A 21,028-nucleotide genomic window follows, 5' to 3' on the forward strand; every position below is an offset into this window, starting at 1 on the left:
AGCCTAGTGGACAACAGTGGAATAGTAGAAGATAACAGTGTCAACGGCAGTGTATTTTATACTAAAAATCGTGGCAAAATATTTCCGCCACAGCGGTTGCAAATTCTTATTTAAAGAGCAGAGATTTTGCAGCGATTTTCAGTGTGATACAGGATAAACGTGGGTATCTAGATAAGAAAAAAGGGGCATGTCTTAAAGTAAGCCACACCCCTTAGATTGTAAGCCTTTAGTGGGGTCCTCCCTCCCCTAGTGTATTCTACAGGATTGTGTGCTCCTATCCTATGACAGCCTTGTACTTGTATTACTGGGCCTACCTAACATCGCATGATTATGGATTTTGTACAGTTTGCCTTGTATAGCTTTATCCTGTGTTGTTTAACCACTTGAGGACCGCCCCCAGCCGATGGGCGGCGGCAAAGTCTGGGCCCAAACGACCGCAATACGCCCATCGGCGGGGGCGGCATCAGCGGTGGCCGTGCGGCGATCGCGTCATCAATGACGCGATCGCCGCCGGCAATAGGCTCCGCCCACCCTACTCGGAAACCCGCCGGCCAATCAGCAGCGCCGGCGGGTTTCAAACTTGCGCGATCCGGCCAATCAGAGTGTATAATACACTTTGTTATTGTAACAAAGTGTATTATACTGGCTGCCTCCTCCGCTGATGGTCACTCGTCGTGCGACCATCAGAGAGGACGGCAGCCTAGGAGATAAGTTTCAAAAACACTCTTTAGCCCACCCAGACCCCCCCCGATCGCCCACCCAGACCCCCCCGATCGCCCACCCAAGCCCTCAGAACCCCCCCTGACCACCCAAGCACACCACTGCTAGCACCCCACCACCCACCTAAAAACCCATCAATCACTCCCTGTCACTATCTAGGGACGCTATCCCCTAGGTTAGGTCACTAACTGCCCCCTAGGGTCCCCTGATCACCCCCCCTACCCTCAGATCCCCCCCAGACCACCCCCCTGTATACTGTATACGTTTGTATACAGCTGACTTACCCACTGATCACCTGTCTATCACCTGCCTATCACCCCTTGTCACCACCACCCATCAGAGCAGACCCTAAACTGTCCCTTGGGGGCACCTGATCACCCACCCAGACCCTCAGATTGCCCTCAGACCCCCCCTGCTGATAACCTCCCCAGTGCATTGTTTACATCTATTCTCCCCTGTAATCCCTCACTGATCTCCTATCGTCACCCCCTGTGTCTGCCACCCACCAGATCAGGACCCAGTCTGCCCCGTGCGGACACCTAGTCAATCCCCCACACCCTCTGATCGCCCTCAGACCCCCCCCCCCCCCCCCAAATCACCTTCCCAGTGCATTGTATTTGATTGTGCTGACATTCAATTTCATTGTGCTGACATTCAATTTGATTGTGCTGTAATTGTATTTGATTGTCCCGTGATTGGCTTTGATTGTCCCGTGGTCGGCTTTGATTGTCCCGTGGTCGGCTTTGATTGTGCCGTGATCGGCTTTGGTTGTGCCGTGATCGGCTTTGGTTGTGCCGTGATCGGCTTTGATTGTGCCGTGATTGCCCTGTGATTGGCCTGTGATTGTCCAGTGATTGGTTTTGATTGTCCCGTGATTGTTTCTGATTGCCTCAGATTCCCCACTCACCACCACCCCCGTCACTATCCTAGTGATGTAAAAACAGTGATCAGTGAAAACTGTCACTTTTTTAGTATCACTAGTGTTAGCAGTTAGGCCAGTTAGCTAGGCCCCTTTGTGAGTGTCAGTTAGTGCTCAGCCCACTGCACCACAGTCACTAATTAGCGTCATCACTGTCGCTAATCAACATTGGTACTATATAGTATCTGTAAGTGATCATTACCGATCGCAGTCAGATCTATTAGGGTCACTAGGATCCACACAAAAAAACGCAGTGTTTGCCCGATCAGGCCTGATCGTTCGCCTGCACTTGCGTTCAGCCCGCCCCACCGCAGTGACAGAATTTTTTTTCTGATCACTGCAAAAAACACTGTACAATAGCTGTGGTACTGTAAACCTCAGTTTTGATTTATTTTTTTATCAAAACTCAGTGACCACAGCTTTCTACCTCTCAAATACTCCCTTTTGCTAGGTAGGTGCTCTTTTTTTCTGCGTAGTCTCAGAGGAATACCCCCTAAATTTAGCAGCCCACCATGGCAAGAAAGGGGTATTCCGATGATGAGGTTCTCAGGTACATGGCCCAGTCGGATGAGGACGATTGGGACGCCTCATTCGACGAATCTTCCGGGTCAGAGTTTGAACCTGAATTGAGCAGTGGCTCACTGACCGATAGTGATGACGAGGTTGAGGTCCCGGCTAAAGCCAGGCGTACCACACCACATGTTGTTGGACCGCAGGTGGCGCAGGATCAGCCTCAAGGGCAGCAGAGTGGTGTTCGTGCTGGTCTGAGATTTCATGGTGGGGCAGGCACCAGCAGCACAACATCTCCTGGACCTAGCACCAGTACTTCCGTAGACCCTGGTGAAGTGGCGAGCACCAGCATGGAAGTTGAAACTGGTTCGGTGGCACGTGCAGTAAGATCCCAGTCGCAGCCACCAAGAAGACGGGCCCGTACTACCCCTAGTTTACCAGAGGTGCTGGCAAACCCAAATTGGCAATCCCCTGATTCCGCCGCACCCCTACTTCCCCCTTTCACCGCCCAGTCTGGAGTCCAGGTGGAGACAGATAATCTAGGATCGGCCCTAGACTTTTTCTATCTGTTCTTCACCCAGGATCTCTTAGACTTAATTGTGGCAGAGACCAACCGTAAGGCCACACAATATATAACCACCAATCCGGAAAAGTTCCTTGCCAAGCCTTTTCGGTGGAAACCAGTCCAAGTTTCCGAAATTAAAATTTTTTGGGGCCTTCTCCTTCACACGGGACTAGTAAAGCAGAATGTGCTGCGGTCTTATTGGTCTACGGACCCAGCATATCATGTTCCCCTGTACTCTGCTGCCATGTCCAGGACACGATTTGAGAACATCCTGCGCTTCCTGCACTTCAATAACAACGAAACCTGTCATCGAAGTGACCACCCTGCTTTTGACCGGCTCCACAAAATTCGACCCCTCATAGACCACCTGTCATCCAGATTTGCAGATGCTTATACCCCTGACCAGGACATCTGCGTAGACGAGTCCCTCATACGCTTTACCAGGTGCCTTCGCATCAAACAGTACATCCCAAGCAAGCGCGCCCGTTATGGGGTGAAACTGTATAAGCTCTGTGAAAGGGACACAGGCTATACATCTTATTTTAGGGTCTATGAGGGAAAAGACTCAAAATTGGAGCCGGTCGGATGCATCGACTACCAGGGGAGCAGTGGAAAGGTTGTGTGGGACTTGGTGTCACCCTTGTTCCAGAAGGGGTACCATCTTTTTGTGGACAATTATTACACAAGTGTGGCCCTCTTTCAGCACTTAAAAATAGAAAAAATCCGATGCTGTGGCACCGTGCGGCCTAGTCGCCGGGGCTTCCCCCAACGGCTCATTACCACCAGACTTCAACGGGGGCAGAGGGCCGCCTTGTGTGCTGACGACCTGCTCGCGGTGAAATGGAAGGACAAGAGGGAGGTTTACTTCCTGTCCACCATTCACGCAGACACGACAGTTGAAATTTAACTGCGAACTGAGGTCATTGAAAAACCCCTTGTCGTCCATGAGTATAATACGAACATGGGAGGGGTGGACTTCAATGACCAGAGGTTAGCGCCCTATTTAGTTGCTCGAAAAACAAGACGCTGGTATAAAAAAGTGTCTTTTTACCTCATTCAATTGGCAATTTACAACAGCTTTGTTCTCTACACAGTAAGGCTTGGAGAACTGGATCGTTTATTCAATTTAATAAACAGATCGTGATGGAACTCCTGTATCCGGGAGGTGGCGTGGCCCAACCCCAAGATGCAACTAGCCGGCTGCATGGAAGGCATTACGCCTATCCAATTCCGAGTACCCCAGGTCAACGAATCCGAAGAAAACGCTGTCGTGTCTGTAGCAGGGCTGGAATAAGGCGTGACACCACTGTTTATTGTCCCACCTGTCCTGACCAGCCTGGCCTATGCCTAGGGGAGTGTTTTGAGAGGTACCACGAGCAGGTACACTATTAGAGAGTAGGGAACTTCACACACAGCGGTAGGCACACAAGGGTCTCTCAGTGCTATTTCACACTGCTGCGATGCGTTAGGGCAAAATGCCTAGCAAAAGTCACACTTTGCGGTCCCCCCCTACGCCGGAAGTGCTCGACTTAACGCTAGTGCATGCCTACGTTACTGCGTGGCTTCTGTGGCAATATCGATCGGCGCGGAAGTCATGTTAGTCTATGGCGATGCAGTTCATTACTAGGCCGAATGCTACTCTTGTGGTATTGCCTGAAGGTCTGTTTTGGACGATACGGTGCGGCGGGCTCGACCCGCCGGATATGTCAATATGCAGTGTGAAACCAAACATTGGGTTTCCAGAGACCCCAATACACAGGGCTGCCAGAAACCTCTCCTTTCACTTGGGACAAATTGCGTAATGTACTTCGCCACAACTCTGTGCGATTTGCACTTCGCACATTGTTCCATGGGGGAGGAGAGGTTTGTCCTCGGGAGGGAAGTTAAAAAAACCCAAAAAAACAGGTAAGCAAAGAAGTTAATGTTTGGTTTGCAATGTTAAGTTTTTTATTAAAAAAGTTCAAAGTTTATTAATGTTAATGAAGTAATTGCTTTGCTGCTTGCTTGTTTTTGGGGTTTTTTTGTATTTTTTTTTCTCTTTTTCCATCCATTAACCTTCCAGGTGGACCGAGCGAACGACTAACCAGCTGCAGCACTGATGGTGCATCCTGACAGAACATTGCGCGTCTGTCAGCTTACACACAAGTCGGTGCATGTAGCGCTGCAGGACGAGATTTCTCCTCCGCAGTCAAAAAGATACGTTTGCCGAGGCATATGGGCCGAGGAGTGGTGTTGGGGTTTCATATGCTTTGGCAAGCACTTTGTATCAAAAAAATAACTCTGGCAATGATTTGTTCATCCACATCGATCGGTGTGAATGGATAAATCAGGTTTGCCAGGGCATACGAGCTGGTGGGTTTGGATTTTTGGGGCGGCAGCTCCTATGTCCTGGCAGACGCCTTCCCCTCTTTATTTTTTTCAAATTTTTTTGGCAGATATTTTTTCATCCACATTGATTGATTGATTGTTTGACGTTCATTTTTCCTTTCAGCCCAGAGTGCATTACCCTTATACCCAATATAAGGAGTATAGCAGAAACTCCTAATACTGGCCATACATGTAATGATTGCAGAGACCCTAAAATGCCAGGTCAGACCCCACGAATGATGCCATTTTGGAAAGAGGACACCCCAAAGTATTCCGTTAGGTGCATGGTGAGTTCATAGAATATTTTATTTTTTGTCACAAGTTAGCAGAAATTGTGGTTTTTGTTTTTTTTCACAAAATGTCATTTTCCTCTAACTTGTGACAAAAAATAAAATTTTCTATGAACTCACCATGGCCCTCATGGAATACCTTAGCGTGTATTCTTTCCAAAATTGGCTCATTTGTGGGGTTTGTTAACTGTCCTGGCAAGTGGGGGGGGGGGTGCTAAATTGTAAGCATCCCTGTAAAGCCTGAAGGTGCTCATTGGACTTTGGGCCCCTTAGCGCAGTTAGGGGGCACAAAAGTGCCACACATGTGGTATCGCCGTACTCAGGAGAAGTAGTTTAATGTGTTTTGGGGTGTATTTTTACACATACCCATGCTGGGTGGGAGAAATATCTCTGTAAATGGACAATTGTGTGTAAAAAAAAAATCAAAAGATTGTCATTTACAGAGATCTTTCTCCCACTCAGCATGGGTATGTGTAAAAATACACCCCAAAACACATTAAACTACTTCTCCCGAGTGCGGCGATACCACATGTGTGGCACTTTTTTGCAGCCTAACTGCGCTAAGGGGCCCAAAGTCCAATGAGTACCTTTAGGATTTCACAGGTCATTTTGAGAAATTTCGTTTCAAGACTACTCCTCACAGTTTAGGGCCCCTAAAATGCCAGGACAGTATAGGAACCCCACAAATGACCCCATTTTAGAAAGAAGACACCCCAAGGTATTCCGTTAGTAGTACGGTGAGTTCATAGAAGATTTTATTTTTTGTCACAAGTTAGCGGAAAATGACACTTTGTGAAAAAAACTAATAAAAATCAATTTCCGCTAACTTGTGACAAAAAAATAAACTCACCGTACTCCTAACGGAATACCTTGGGGTGTCTTCTTTCTAAAATGGGGTCATTTGTGGGGTTCCTATACTGTCCTGGCATTTTAGGGGCCCAAAACCGTGAGGAATAGTCTTGAAAACAAATGTCTCAAAATGACCCTTGAAATCCTAAAGGTACTCATTGGACTTTGGGCCCCTTAGCGCAGTTAGGGTGCAAAAAAGTGCCACACATGTGGTATCGCAGTACTCAAGAGAAGTAGTATAATGTGTTTTGGGGTGTATTTGTACACATACCCATGCTGGGTGGGAGAAATCTCTCTGTAAATGGACAATTGTGTGTAAAAAAAAATCAAAAGATTGTCATTTACAGAGATATTTCCCCCACCCAGCATGGGTATGTGTAAAAATACACCCCAAAACACATTACACTACTTCTCCTGAGTACGGCAATACCACATGTGTGACCCCTATTTGCAGCCTAGGTGCTCTAAGGGGCTCAACGTCCAATGAGCACCTTTAGGCTTTACAGGGGTGCTTACAATTTAGCACCCCCCAAAATGCCAGGACAGTAAATACACCCCACAAATGACCCCATTTTGGAAAGTAGACACTTCAAGGTATTCAGAGAGGGCTATGGTGAGTCCGTGGCAGATTTCATTTTTTTTTTGTCACAAGTTAGCAGAAATGGAATTTTTTTTTTTTTTTTTTTGTCTCAAAGTGTCATTTTCCGCTAACTTGTGACAAAAATACAATCTTCTATGAACTCACCATGCCTCTTAGTGAATACTTTGGGATGTCTTCTTTCCAAAATGGGGTCATTTGGGGGGTATTTATACTATCCTGGAATTTTAGCACCTCATGAAACATGACAGGTGGGCGGAAAAGTCAGAGATGCTGGAAAATGAGAAAATTCACTTTTGGCACCATAGTTTGTAAACGCTATAACTTTTACCCAATCCAATAAATATACACTGAATGTTTTTTTTTTTTATCAAAGACATGTAGCAGAATACCGTATATACTCGCAAGCAAGCCGACCCGCATGTAAGCCGACCCCCCCAACTTTCACCTGAAAAAACAGGGAAAAATGATTGACCCCCATATAAGCCGGGGGTAGGAAATGCTGGCCGCCTTATTCCCCTAGTGTGTCCCAGTATAGCTAGTATAGTGCTCAGTATAGCTAGTATAGTGCCCCAGTTTAGCTAGTATAGTGCTCAGTATAGCTAGTATAGTGCTCAGTATAGCTAGTATAGTGCCCAGTATAGCTAGTATAGTGCCCAGTATCACTAGTATAGTGCCCAGTATCACTAGTATAGTGCCCAGTATCACTAGTATAGTGCCCAGTATCACTAGTATAGTGCCCAGTATCGCTAGTATAGTGCCCAGTATCGCTAGTATAGTGCTCAGTATAGCTAGTAAAGTGCCCCAGTTTAGCTAGTATAGTGCTCAGTATAGCTAGTATAGTGCCCCAGTTTAGCTAGTATAGTGCTCAGTATAGCTAGTAAAGTGCCCCAGTTTAGCTAGTATAGTGCTCAGTATAGCTAGTATAGTGCTCAGTATAGCTAGTATAGTGCTCAGTATAGCCAGTATAGTGCCCCATTATAGCTAGCATAGTGCCCCAGTATAGCTAGCATAGTGCCCCAGTATAGCTAGCATAGTGCCCCAGTATGGGTAGGTGGGTGGGTAGGTGCTGCCCCTCCCCGCTCCCCCCGCGGCCGCCGCTGCCATTACCTTAGGCGGCGCCGCTTCCTCTATCCCCGTCCTGCTCCGATAACTAACTCATTCACAGCAGCGCGCCCCTCGCTGCTGTGATGATGGAGGAAACCATAGAGAGCGGCTTCCTGTAGCGGCGATGCCGTTACTATGGGAACCGCTCTCTATGGTTTCCTCCATCATCACAGCAGCGAGGGGCGCGCTGCTGTGAATGAGTTAGTTATCGGAGCAGGACGGGGATAGAGGAAGCGGCGCCGCTAAAGGTAATAGTAGCGGCGGCCGCGGGGGGAGCGGGGAGGGGCAGCACCTACCCACCCACCTACCCATGACTCGCAAGCAAGCCGACCCCCTAACTTTTGGGCCACTTTTGGGGGGTGAAAAATTCGGCTTGCTTGCGAGTATATACGGTAACTTTCGCGCTCAAATGTATAGGAAATTTTACTTTATTTGAAAAATGTCAGCACAGAAAGTTAAAAAAGTCATTTTTTTCCCAAAATTCATGTCTTTTTTGATGAATATAATAAAAAGTAAAACTCGCAGCAGCAATCAAATAGCACCAAAAGAAAGCTGTATTAGTGACAAGAAAAGGAGGTAAAATTCATTTAGGTGGTAGGTTGTATGAGCGAGCAATAAACCGTGAAAGCTGCAGTGGTCTGCAGTGGTCTGAATGGAGAAAAAGGCTTTGGTATTAATATTATTAATACATAATAATAAATAACAACAACAACAACTAAGGAAATTTAAAAAAAAAAGCTCTAGCTCTGTATGCAAGTAGTAAACGATTCCTCCCATGCTGTGTGAGGCATTTTTTCTATATTACACTGATAGGATAAGAGGATTTTTATCTCTCTTTTGCTTATTTTTTCTTTATAACACACACTCTTTTACTTTATTTTGTAAAAAAGTTTTCTCCTTACAATACCTTCTTCAGTAAATTCTTCAGGAGGGCCCTCTTAATACATACTGTACATGCTGTAAGGCTTTCCAGAAATAGGTCATCAGATTGCTGCACATTTGGCAAGCAAAGAGTAAAAGTGCCCATGGTACAAATTTTAGCGAACAATTGAATTTTCAATCAGGTTATACAGATTACTTTATATAAAAGCAGAGTAGCTGGTTGGCGCAAAAATCAAATTTTTTTTTGTTTACTTAAAGAACTGGTAGAGTGGCATAAATTAATTTTTCATAGTATGTTCCCAAGTGGATTTGATCCTTTAGCGCTGTGGATCAATTCAATACAATCTTGTCTTTTGATCTGACCAAAAATACAAATTGTTCAATAAAGATTGCACAGTTAATGGTCTTCTTAATACAACAAAACACAGATGATTAATACTTACTGCTGCAGTCGGACACACTGTAGTATTAACTACTGCAATATTTTCTTTCTTCTATAAGAGAAAAAAAAGAATCTTAGAGGCAGGTACAATCAAAACAAAAACAATGTATAGGGTGTCTGCACCGTATATACCAAATGTGTACAGATCATATCACAACGCTATAGCTGGATACTAAGTGCAATGCACTCACAAGAGTGCTTGCAAAATAGGTTACAAGCTACATACCTCGTTGCCACTGCCATTTATTATCTGTGGCTGGTTTTCCTTGCAAAGAGGCTAAAAAAAAACAAACAAAAATGAAATATTAATAAGAATTAATAGTCTAAATCTACTGTGATCTTTTTGGAGGATTAACATTACAACCATGTTACTAGCATTTACAGAAGAAGGTGTGCACTGTGCAATGTCACTTGTACTTTAAAGGGAATGTCCAGGCAAACTAAAAAAAAAAATGACACTTACCTACCTGGGGCTTCCTCCAGACCCTTGCAGCAGCTCTGTTCCCAGCCACCGGCCCAGGGTCCCTGCCGATGCAGAGGCCAACCTTGCAAGGTCGTCCTCTACTGCGCCTGTGCAAGCGCCACTGTCAATCACTCACACGTGGTATGGAGTGTACTGCGCAGGCTCAGAACTACTATGCCTGCACAGTACACTCCCCACCAAGTGCGAGTGATTGACAGCGGAGCTCGCACAGGCACAGTAGAGGACGACCTCGCAAAGTCAGTGTCTGCACTGGCAGGGACCCCGGGCCGGCGGCTGGGAGTGGAGCTGCTGCGAGGGATATGTCGGCTGCAAGCGGCTGTATGAAGCCCCAGGTAAGTAAATGTCGTTTTTTTAATCTGCCTGGATATTCCCTTTAAAGTGGAACTCCAGTGAAAATAATGTAATAAAAAAAAAAAAAAAAAAGGGCTTCATTTTTACAATGATGTATAAATGATTTACTCAGTGTTTGCACATTGTAAAATCTTTTAAATCCCTGATTTACATTCTGACATTTATCACATGGTGACATTTTTACTGTTGGCAGGTATTGCAGCTGCTGTATGCTTTTTTGACAGTTGGAAAAAGCTGTAAACCGCTATTTCCCACAATGTAACAAGGTTCACAGACAGAAAACTGCCAGGAGTACCACGGTCCTCAGAGTTTCTTGTGGGAGGGGTTTCACCACAATATCAGTCACACAGCGCCCCCTGATGGTCTGTTTGTGAAAAGGAATAGATTTCTACTGTAAAAGGGGGTATCAGCTACTGATTGGGATAAAGTTCAATTCTTGGTTGGAGTTTCTCTGTAAGCAGCCGCTCACACTCATGCATCATGAGGAACTGTGATTTTGTATTCATTGCCCATCTATTGCATTTCAATGCATTGCATTTGACGCAGTTTTTGTTTTTTCTTCACATTTCATTTACCGCTATGACTCCTGGTAATGATGTTTCATTCTGTGTGTGATTTGCATGGAAACACAGAAAAAAAGATGCAATTTTTACATAAAAATCGCATATGATTTTGAGGTTAGATACATTTTCAGGTAAAATAAGTTTACTGGCATGCACGTTAAAAAAAAATAAAAAAAATTGCAATCTGAAAAACCGCATACAAAATACACACAAAAAAGTAAAAATCACAGAGGGAATTGCAGAGTGAAAAAAATTAAAAAGGACAACCCCCCCAAAAAATATTAAAAATGCAAGATCGGACGTGTAGAAAAATGTCGAAAATCACATGTGGAATTTGCATGGATACGTGTGAGGGCTACCTCAGGCCTTTAGAGACTGGAAGCCAGTCTTAACCCCTTAAGATTTCAGCACGTGGGGGCGGAGCTGAGCATGGCCGCGTGAAGACGTGAAGAAGAAGAGCTCCCGGCTATATGTAGCTTTTTAGCAGCATACACACCCGTAAACCTACTCTTTCTTTCCCTAATGTGGTATGGCAAATCGCCCTCGTGGCAAAACACCTCGCAGCAAGACCCCCAGACGTGCCACACAGTCACTAGACGACTTCTTCTTGCCCAGAGCCACCCGAAGCACGACTTCCAAAATGGCCGACACCCTGGCCTCGGATTCCTCTCCTGTGAGCTCCGCCGGCTCCCCTGGTTCCTCGGGGAAGGCTCGGGCAATGGAGGAGCTGTGGGCTTACCTGAGGGGCATGCCCACAAAGGCTGATATGCAGCAGCAGACCGAGCGGATAGTCAGCTCCACAAAAGAGGAAATTGCCGGGCTAAGAGCAGATATAACCTCTGCGACACAGCGAGTAAACAGCCTGGAGGCCGATGTGACAGCGCTTAAAGCTGAAGTTGCAGCCCTTAAAGAAAGCAGAGACAAGATGGAGTTAAGGCAGAGTCAGTCGCGCTCTCAGTTCGAGGACTTCCAGAACAGAAGCCGGAGAAACAACATAAGGGTGCGGGGCCTCCCTGAGGCCACCAGGGCCGGCGACCTCCCGGCTACTCTTCAAGCCATTTTCAATGGCCTGCTTGATCGTCCAGAAGACACGGTAATCAAGTTTGACAGAGCCCACCGCGCCCTGCGTGCGATGCCTAAGGGAGCTGATCCCCCAAGGGACGTTATATGCAGAATACATGATTTCCCCCTGAAAGATGCCATTATGTCAGCAGCCAGGGCAGCAGGGTCATATGATTTTGACGGCGCCATCATATCATTCTATCAAGACCTGGCACCATCTACCTTGGCGCAGAGACGGGCGCTGAAACCTATCTTGCAGGCCCTGCACCAGGCCGGAGCGGAATACAAGTGGGGCTTCCCATTTCAACTTTTTGTAACCCTGGGCTCCCGATCGGCCACTCTCAAGCACCCCAGAGACCTAACCGATTTCTTCAAAACGCTCGGAATTGCTGAAGTTTCTGTGCCAGAGTGGGACCCTGACTCTCTGGAGTTTGCCCGTCCCCAACGCGAGCGGAGATCGAGAGGTTCCCCTTCCAGAGATGCGTGACTAAAGCCCCGCTACCATCTTTATTGAGGTGACATTTACTTGCTGATGTGCCTAGCCCGATTCATGCCCCCTTCTGCCCCCCCTACTTGGCTGTAAGTTACCCTCCCCCTCCCCCCGTACTTGTTATGCTTAGACTGGATCTAAAGTCCCCTCCTGACGCCGATGCCCAAGGAGATCATCGTTGGCTGCCGGACTGACCCCTGGGCGATCCGCTTGAACACTTCTCCTATACACAATCCACCACAACGTGCCCTACCTAATGGCACACGCGGAGAACTTTGCCCAGGACGGTAGGTCCCTCACACGCCCCTTCTTCCCCCCACTTTAATGGGCCTTCTGATATTGTGTGATAACTTATGGATCATCATGATTCTAACCGATTTTATTAGGTTGTAAGCCTGAAATGGGGGAGTTTGTATGTATGTATAGCGTGTGTTGAGTGCGCGGGTGCCGTGGGGTGGGGGAGGTGGGGCGGGGATTGGGAGGGCACTGACTCCTATGGGCCTTGTTCTGTGTTACGCTGTTATATTGCAGTATTGCCACTATCTAAAGTTTTTGTTTAGTGCCAAGAAAACCACTGAAGGAGAGAGTGTGTTGAATCATACTTATAGTCTGTATTGTAGTGTAGACCTTGTGAGCTGGGAGCACAAGGTGGTTACGTGTTCATGTTCTGTTTCGTTCTCCTTCCCCTTCTGGGCCAGTGGCTACTTACCCCCCTCTCCTCAAAGTTGAAGGAGGGGGTTGGCCTAACTGGAGTGATGCAACTCGGGGGATTTTCTCCCCGAGAGTTGCAGCAATGGAGAAACGTTTCTCCCTTTATCTCTCTCTTACTTATCTTTTTTTTTCTGCTCTATTCTATATCTCTTTCCCACTTCTTCCCCTCTTTTCTGGAGATCGGTGTTGGGGACTGGGCGCGGGGGCTAGATGAATATAATTCCCGCTCTGGAGCGGATGGCATCACTTAATGTGAAAACGCTCAACATCAGGGGGCTGAATAAACCCGAGAAGAGGTCCTCGCTTCTGGCTGAAATGAAGAGGTCTAACATACATGTGATGTTGCTGCAAGAAACCCATCTTAAGGGGACAGTACATCCTCGGCTGGATAACAAGTACTTCCCCCTAGCCTTTTACAGTAATGCCCCAGATTCAAAAACAAAAGGGGTAGCAATTTTGTTTTCAAAGGGGGTGTGCTTATCTCAAATTCAACAAAGCTCTGATACCGAAGGCCGTTACCTTCTAGTCAAGGGCCTGATCAATAACCAAATGTTCACTTTTGGCACTTATTATGCTCCCAACATGGGACAGCACACCTTCTTGGAAAAATTCCTGAACGAATTAGACGCTTTCGCGGAGGGGAGCTTGGTCCTGGGTGGAGACATGAATCTAGCACTTGAACCATCTTTAGACACCTCGTCAGGTAGATCCGCCATCCCACACAGAATACTCTTAAAATGTAAGCTAGCCCTGAGAAATAGACAACTAGTGGACATATGGCGGATTCGGGACCCGACAGGAAGAGAATACACATTCTATTCTGCGCTCCATGGGACCTACTCCCGCATAGACCACATCTTGGTATCGCATAATTTAATCTCGCGAGTGTCAAAGGCGGAGGTGGCCCCAGGGGCGCTGTCAGATCACTCAGCGGTCTTAGTATCACTTGAGATATTAGAAGGTAGACGGGGCCCATACACCTGGCGGCTTAATACATCCCTCTTGAAGGATAAAACCATAGAGGGAAAAGTGAAGAGGGCCCTAACAAATTATTTTGAAACTAACGATGTGGGGGGGATCTCCCCAATGTCAGTGTGGGCGGCCCACAAATGTGTTATTCGGGGAATACTGATTAAGGAGGGTAGCAGAATAAAACGTGAAAGGACAGAAGCAGTTGAGCGCTCACTTGGGGAGATAAACAGATTGCAACTTCTACATCAGAGTTCACTGCTGGACGTGGACTTGGCGGCTCTCACTGCCGAACGGGAAAAGCTCAGAACACTACTGTTCTTTAAAGCACGTTACGCAGCATCTAGATGCCAGCGTCATTACTATGAGTATGGCAACAAATGTGGGCGCCTCCTGGCACGGGCACTCCGTATCCAGCAGGCTATGAACTATATATCACATATTAATGATAATAGCTCAAGGAAGCACCATAAATCCCAATCAATAGCGCGTATATTTAAACGCTTCTATGAAAAGCTGTATGACATCCACGGTCGCGCCCAGGGACAAGCGGATCACTCCTTACCTCAGCGCATACGGGAATACATTCGCAAGTCGGGGATGCCCTCTATCCCCGAAACTGAGCTGGAGGAGCTGGGGGAGCCCATTTCCTTGACCGAATTACAGTTGGCCTTCTCGCAGATCCCCTCAGGAAAGGCCCCAGGGCCTGACGGCTATGCGTCGGAATATTATAAATTATACTTACCCATTCTGCAATCCCCCCTATTAAAAGCACTGAACTCCTTAACTGACCCGGAGACCCCCACAACATTCCCAGAAGATATGCTGTCCTCGCACATAACAGAAATCCACAAATCTGGTAAAGACCCCTCTTCTTGTGCAAACTATAGGCCCATCTCGTTGCTGAATATCGATCTTAAAGTATATGCCAAGGTCCTAGCGAACCGTCTGTCCCCCTTTATATCCCAATTGGTGCACTATGACCAGGTGGGATTTATTCCAACAAGAGAAGCTAGGGACAATACCCTGAGGACTCTGTCGGCTATCCACTGGGCACGATCGAGGGCCTCGCCAATGATGCTACTGTCCACGGACGCAGAGAAGGCCTTCGATCGTGTCCGGTGGGAGTTCATTGAGGGAACTCTGGGTCATATTGGTCTCCCACAGTGTATGATTACGCATATTATGGCCTTATACAAGGCCCCATCTGCTAGGATAAAGGTTAATGGGGAGCTATCAGAACCCCTACGTATATATAATGGTACACGACAGGGGTGCCCCCTCTCCCCGTTCATTTTTGCTCTCTCCCTAGAGCCACTACTCTGCACTATTCGGGCCAACCCTGATATTACAGGCCTACAGTTCCCCACCTCCCAGCACAAGGTGGCAGCATATGTGTTATGATCGCTTCTGCAGCGTTTACTGCTGACTGCACTGGTATTGCAAACCAAGCAGTTCTAATGTCATTACATGCATTTGCTTGCATAGTTTGGTTTGCACTTAAACTAGTTGCTGATTCCATCTGCAGTCGCTCTGAAGTTTATGACAGTTTAATATGCTTTTGTGTAAACAAACATTGTCTGCTGCAGTGGAGGGGCGGTCCCTTTCCTGCAGGCTGCATATCATTGTCTGCCTTTTCCTGCTATCAGCCTGTGATTAATTACCATTCACTTGTGTGGGAATCTGCAGGTCTGCTCCCATTGGATGACCTCAGTATAAAGAACTGCTTCCTGCAATGCCTCATGGGCTATCATAGTTTCAGACTCTATCTGTTACTCTGCTCGTGCCCCACCTCGTTCCTGGTCCGTGTGGACTGCGCTGACTCCTGCGAAGGGGTCAGCGAGTCCTCCTAGTTCTGCTCTTGTTCTAGAAGTTGCTACTTGCTTGTCTTGTGTCATATATTGGTTCATCGCCAATATATACGCATACTTGCGCATTTTGTTATTTTCCTTGTATTCGTGTTACGTTAATATATCAGTGTCGCTGATATATACGTACACGAACTGTTTATTTCCTGTGTTCAGCTAGTCAGTTTTCCAGCACGTTTTGGTAGTTTGCGCGTATCGTGAACACCCGTGCTGAGCTAGTTATCCTGTTCCTGGTCCTGTTTGTGGATTGCGTTCATCTCTGCGAAGAGATAACGAATCCTTCTGAATCCTGTTCCTGGTCCTGTTTGTGGATTGCGTTCATCTCTGCGAAGAGATAACGAATCCTTCTGAATCCTGTTCCTGGTCCTGTTTGTGGATTGCGTTCATCTCTGCGAAGAGATAGCGAATCCTTCTGAGTCCTGTTCCCTGTATTACTTCAGTCTTAGTCAGAGTTCCTGCTTATGTCATATATCGGTTCATTGCCAATATATACATACGTTAGTCAGACGTTACGAATAGTTTCATTGATAGCTGTAATTGTAATACGCTAGGAAAACATACTTATTGTATATTTATCTGTGTTACGTTCATCTATCTCGATCCTGCTATTTCCTGTCTCTCCTGTCCTGTCTTTGTGAGGCACGCCATCGCCGCAACGCATTGGCTGCCTCATTCCAGTCTGTCTGGTTTTGGACGCTTGCTGTCGCTAAGTAATCGCTAGCTAGCAAGCGTTCATTCTGTCTACCTGTCCTGATCTCCTCAGTCCTGGTTTATGCGCTCAGCGCTACTTTGCGCTGAGACGTTATTACGAAAGTGTTTGTGGCTGTTCAGATCTGCACCGGCTCTGTGCACCACAATCTCCTATTGGAGTCAGTCCTCTCCTCCACTAAACTGGGGATATCCTGATCCCTTGTGCTGGTGTGTGTACCTCCTTCACGTCAGTTTATGTGTTGTATGCTGACTGTGGAGATTACACCCCCAAGCTTAACATTATGATAGCCCCATTACCAATCCCCATTGTGGGGGGGGTTCCCAGCAAAAATGACACTGTTTGTTTTGGTTCCTGTTCCTTTAAGAAATTTGAGAAGCTCAATTCTGAAACAGAAAATGAGTTTTTTTCTGAATGTGCCAGGTTCCTGGCCAATCCTGAGCTCCAGGCTACTCCTGTTTCAACGTGGGCCCCCCAGCTAGTTTATGTTTTATTTAAGGGAAGATTGTTTCAGTGGGCCTACGATGTCTTGGATCATACCAATTTAAAAGAAAGACCACTGGAATTTCTAGCGTTTGTGATCCATAACTGGCTGCGCAAAACCGATTTGCCTAGCCCTTTTGATAAGCTCCTGGCAGCTTGTCAATCAGCTGCTCCTTCTACTGCCTACAAAAATAATCAGCAAGCAGATAATTGTTCTGATAACTTTTCTTCTGCTAAGGCAGCAGGGTCTAAAGCCAAACGTAAACGCTCCAAAAGAAAAGCGTTACAATCAGCGGAGTCGTTGCCCTTGGCGACTGCGCATCAGATCTGTAACGAGACTCCACCATTAGCAGATAATGAAATTCAGTCACCATTCAGGGGAGTCAAATGGACCTATGAAACTACTAATGAACTTTCATTGCTAGCCAGGGAAAATAAAGGTTCTTGTTTAAATGAATTATCTGAATATGATTATGAAGATATATTACAGAGTATTGAACAGATCAATTTATTCGTGCAGCAAGGGAAATTTGCATACACTACAGTTCAATACTTGCTACAGGTATTGGAGATCCTTAGGAATAAGAAATCGGCCAATCACCTGCTAAATAACCCAATGTATGTTTCTGCCACTAACACATTTGCAAACTATGATCAGCCGGAATGCTCAGCTGTTAAATATGCATGGGATCCTCCATTTGAGAAAGGAGAGATGGAAGCTCTGGTCTATGAATGGAAGAAAGATGCAAGTTCATTTTGTCAGTTTTACAGTGCAAAAAGTGAATTAGTATTGAATGCATGCATTAAGTCTGCTTATAACCTAATAAAAACTGGTGTGTGTGGGTATGACTTTGTGGCTCCATTGATCGATGTGTGGAGAATGATTCTGGACGATTTTTATGCAATTCAATCAGTTGATACCAGGGAAGACACACTGTCAAGTGGAGATTGTTCCACTTCCTCAGTTCCTGAGGACTCGCCTGCTTCAGCACCTTTGGCTGATTCAGCGAGTGATTCTGAGCTCCTTTTGTGTGAAATTGAAGTTCCTGTAATTCCACCCTGTACCATGGATAACTCAGTGTTACTTCCCAGTAAGACAGAAATTACTAATACTTCCTTAATCTTGCCCTGCACAAATTTCTCAGCAGAGGACCCAGAGGTCCTGCTGACTTTCGAGTCCAGCCTAGCCAGTACTCATGACTCTTTGTTTAGTGAAACAGACACCAGAAAAATCTTGCCTGTCTCTGCAAACACTTCTGCAGAAATTACCTGTGTTAATAAAGTTCAACTCCTGTCTGATCCAGCAGATGCCAATAGATGCACTACATCAGTTTCCGAGTCCCAGCAATCCTGTCTAGTAAACTCAGAACCCCAGCATCTGAATTTTCCAATTTTACAAATGAATGGTGATTCAGATGCGCAAACATTGTGTCTTGATCTTCCTGTTTCTACACCTCGCTCTAGTTTCGTGAATAGCTCAGAGCATCTGCTATGTGAACCTGAAATCGCAGAATTATTACCTTGTTCAGAAAATTTTCCAATAAATTTGCCCTGTACCATGAATTGTGCAGTAGATCTCTCCAATGAAACTCAGGTCACAGAATCATTATGCTGTCCAGCAGGTGCTTCCATGGTTTTGCCCTGCAATATGGACTGTTCAGTGATCCTGTCCAGTGAAGCTGTGGTCGCAGAGTCTTATGCTTCACCCAGTACTTTGGATACTTTAAACCCTTTAGCAGAGGAGGCTGAAGCACTGCTTACCTCAGTTGGTGTTGCAGTAATATTCACTTGTCTAGCAGCTGTTTTGGAATTACAGTCTGCTCTAATAAAACTTGATGAATTTCTGCCCAGCGAAGCAGAAGCCATTGAAATATTGTCCTCGTCAGCAAGTGTGTTAGATACCTTGCCCTGTACACAGTCTGATTTAACCAATGTTGTTGAGTCCCTCTCCAGTGTTGTAACAGCCGAGGAACTCCAGCCCTGTCCTCTGAATGTTTCAAAAGTCTTGCCCTGTAACATGGATAATTCTGACTCGCTGGAAAAAATAATAGAAATCTCAGAATTTCAGTCCGGGTTAATGAGTGTTTCTGAAACCCAGCCCTGTATCCTGGAAAATTCTGGTTCTCTGGCCGGTGTGGCAGAAGTTCCAGAGCCCCCTTCCTGTCCAGTGAGTTACTCAGTTTTGCCTAGTTCAGTGGGGATTGCTGCAATATTGACTTGTTTTGCAGCCCTTCATGAGCTCCAGTCCAGTGTATTTGATGAGTCTCTGTCTAGTCCAGAAGAAGCTATGGGAACCCTGTCTAGTTCAGTGCATACATCAGAAGATTTGCCCTGTCTTGTAAATGCCCCTGAACATGATTTGTTAATAACCCTGCTGGAATCAGCGACATCTAAGTCTGATCCTGCAGTTTTTAGTGAGAATCCAGTAACTATGAAGTCTAGTCATGATGAATTTTTTTTGCCCAGTTCTGGTTTCGGTCCTGTCTTGACTGACTTTGAGGTTCGCAGTTCCTTGACATGCCCAGAGGTTTCTCTTGTGCCGGTGTGCCCAGATGTGCTTCGTATGCCAGACTGCCCAGATGTGTCTGTGTTAGCGTGCTCACGTGCTTCCCTAGTGGAGACATGTTCTGATGTTGCCGGTTGGCCTGCATGCCCGGAGATGGTTCTGGTCCCTAAAAGCCCTGATCTTGATGTTTGTCCTTGTGACCCTGACTCTGGAGTTGCCCTGGGTTCCATAGGGGTTCTTGATAGTTCTCCATGTGAGCCTAAGGGGCGTTCTGACCTGTGGGGATCTCTTTGGAGCTTCCAAGTGTTCTGGGAGATCTCTGAGGAAACTTGTCCTGGTACCTTGGACTGGTTCAACGGTGGGTTTTGTGTTGGTAGGGACAGTTCCGGTGGGCATTGCAAAGGCTTTGGCGTTTTTGGACAGTCCTTGGAAGGCGGTGGGTATCGCGCAGAGAGTTTCTTGGGGTTGTTTTCTGGAAGTCGTGGTTCTGATGGGTGTCACACTGAGGCTTGTAGTGCTGACGGGCATGGTTCGGTAGGTTCTGGTTCCAATTGGTCTAGTTTTGGTGAGACTGATTCGGGAATTTGGTTTTGTCGGACGGATCCGACCTTCATGAATTTTCAGTCAGATCAGTTTGCTGGATTTCCCACTTCTGATTTTTTGGTTTGGGTGGTTCAGGAGAAATATGTCAGTTTTCATAGGCGTCCAGAGGCCGCGTTTAAGGGAGGGGGTACTGTTATGATCGCTTCTGCAGCGTTTACTGCTGACTGCACTGGTATTGCAAACCAAGCAGTTCTAATGTCATTACATGCATTTGCTTGCATAGTTTGGTTTGCACTTAAACTAGTTGCTGATTCCATCTGCAGTCGCTCTGAAGTTTATGACAGTTTAATATGCTTTTGTGTAAACAAACATTGTCTGCTGCAGTGGAGGGGCGGTCCCTTTCCTGCAGGCTGCATATCATTGTCTGCCTTTTCCTGCTATCAGCCTGTGATTAATTACCATTCACTTGTGTGGGAATCTGCAGGTCTGCTCCCATTGGATGACCTCAGTATAAAGAACTGCTTCCTGCAATGCCTCATGGGCTATCATAGTTTCAGACTCTATCTGTTACTCTGCTCGTGCCCCACCTCGTTCCTGGTCCGTGTGGACTGCGCTGACTCCTGCGAAGGGGTCAGCGAGTCCTCCTAGTTCTGCTCTTGTTCTAGAAGTTGCTACTTGCTTGTCTTGTGTCATATATTGGTTCATCGCCAATATATACGCATACTTGCGCATTTTGTTATTTTCCTTGTATTCGTGTTACGTTAATATATCAGTGTCGCTGATATATACGTACACGAACTGTTTATTTCCTGTGTTCAGCTAGTCAGTTTTCCAGCACGTTTTGGTAGTTTGCGCGTATCGTGAACACCCGTGCTGAGCTAGTTATCCTGTTCCTGGTCCTGTTTGTGGATTGCGTTCATCTCTGCGAAGAGATAACGAATCCTTCTGAATCCTGTTCCTGGTCCTGTTTGTGGATTGCGTTCATCTCTGCGAAGAGATAACGAATCCTTCTGAATCCTGTTCCTGGTCCTGTTTGTGGA

At 46.3% G+C, this 21,028-nt stretch overlaps 1 protein-coding gene across 2 annotated transcripts in view; it reads right to left on the reverse strand.

Moving 5' to 3' along the window:
- Positions 1-21,028, reverse strand: part of TMEM87A (transmembrane protein 87A) — a 117,629-nt gene that overhangs the window by 64,310 nt on the left and 32,291 nt on the right. For both annotated transcript variants that reach the window (XM_068253449.1, XM_068253448.1), the window contains exons 5-6: positions 9,476-9,526; positions 9,251-9,301 (exon numbers count right to left, since the gene is read on the reverse strand). In XM_068253449.1, coding sequence (XP_068109550.1) covers positions 9,251-9,301; positions 9,476-9,526 — 102 coding nt within the window. The remainder of the gene's footprint in view (positions 1-9,250; positions 9,302-9,475; positions 9,527-21,028) is intronic.

Source organism: Hyperolius riggenbachi, chromosome 9 (genome assembly GCF_040937935.1).
Source record: "Hyperolius riggenbachi isolate aHypRig1 chromosome 9, aHypRig1.pri, whole genome shotgun sequence".
Classification (NCBI taxonomy): domain Eukaryota; kingdom Metazoa; phylum Chordata; class Amphibia; order Anura; family Hyperoliidae; genus Hyperolius; species Hyperolius riggenbachi.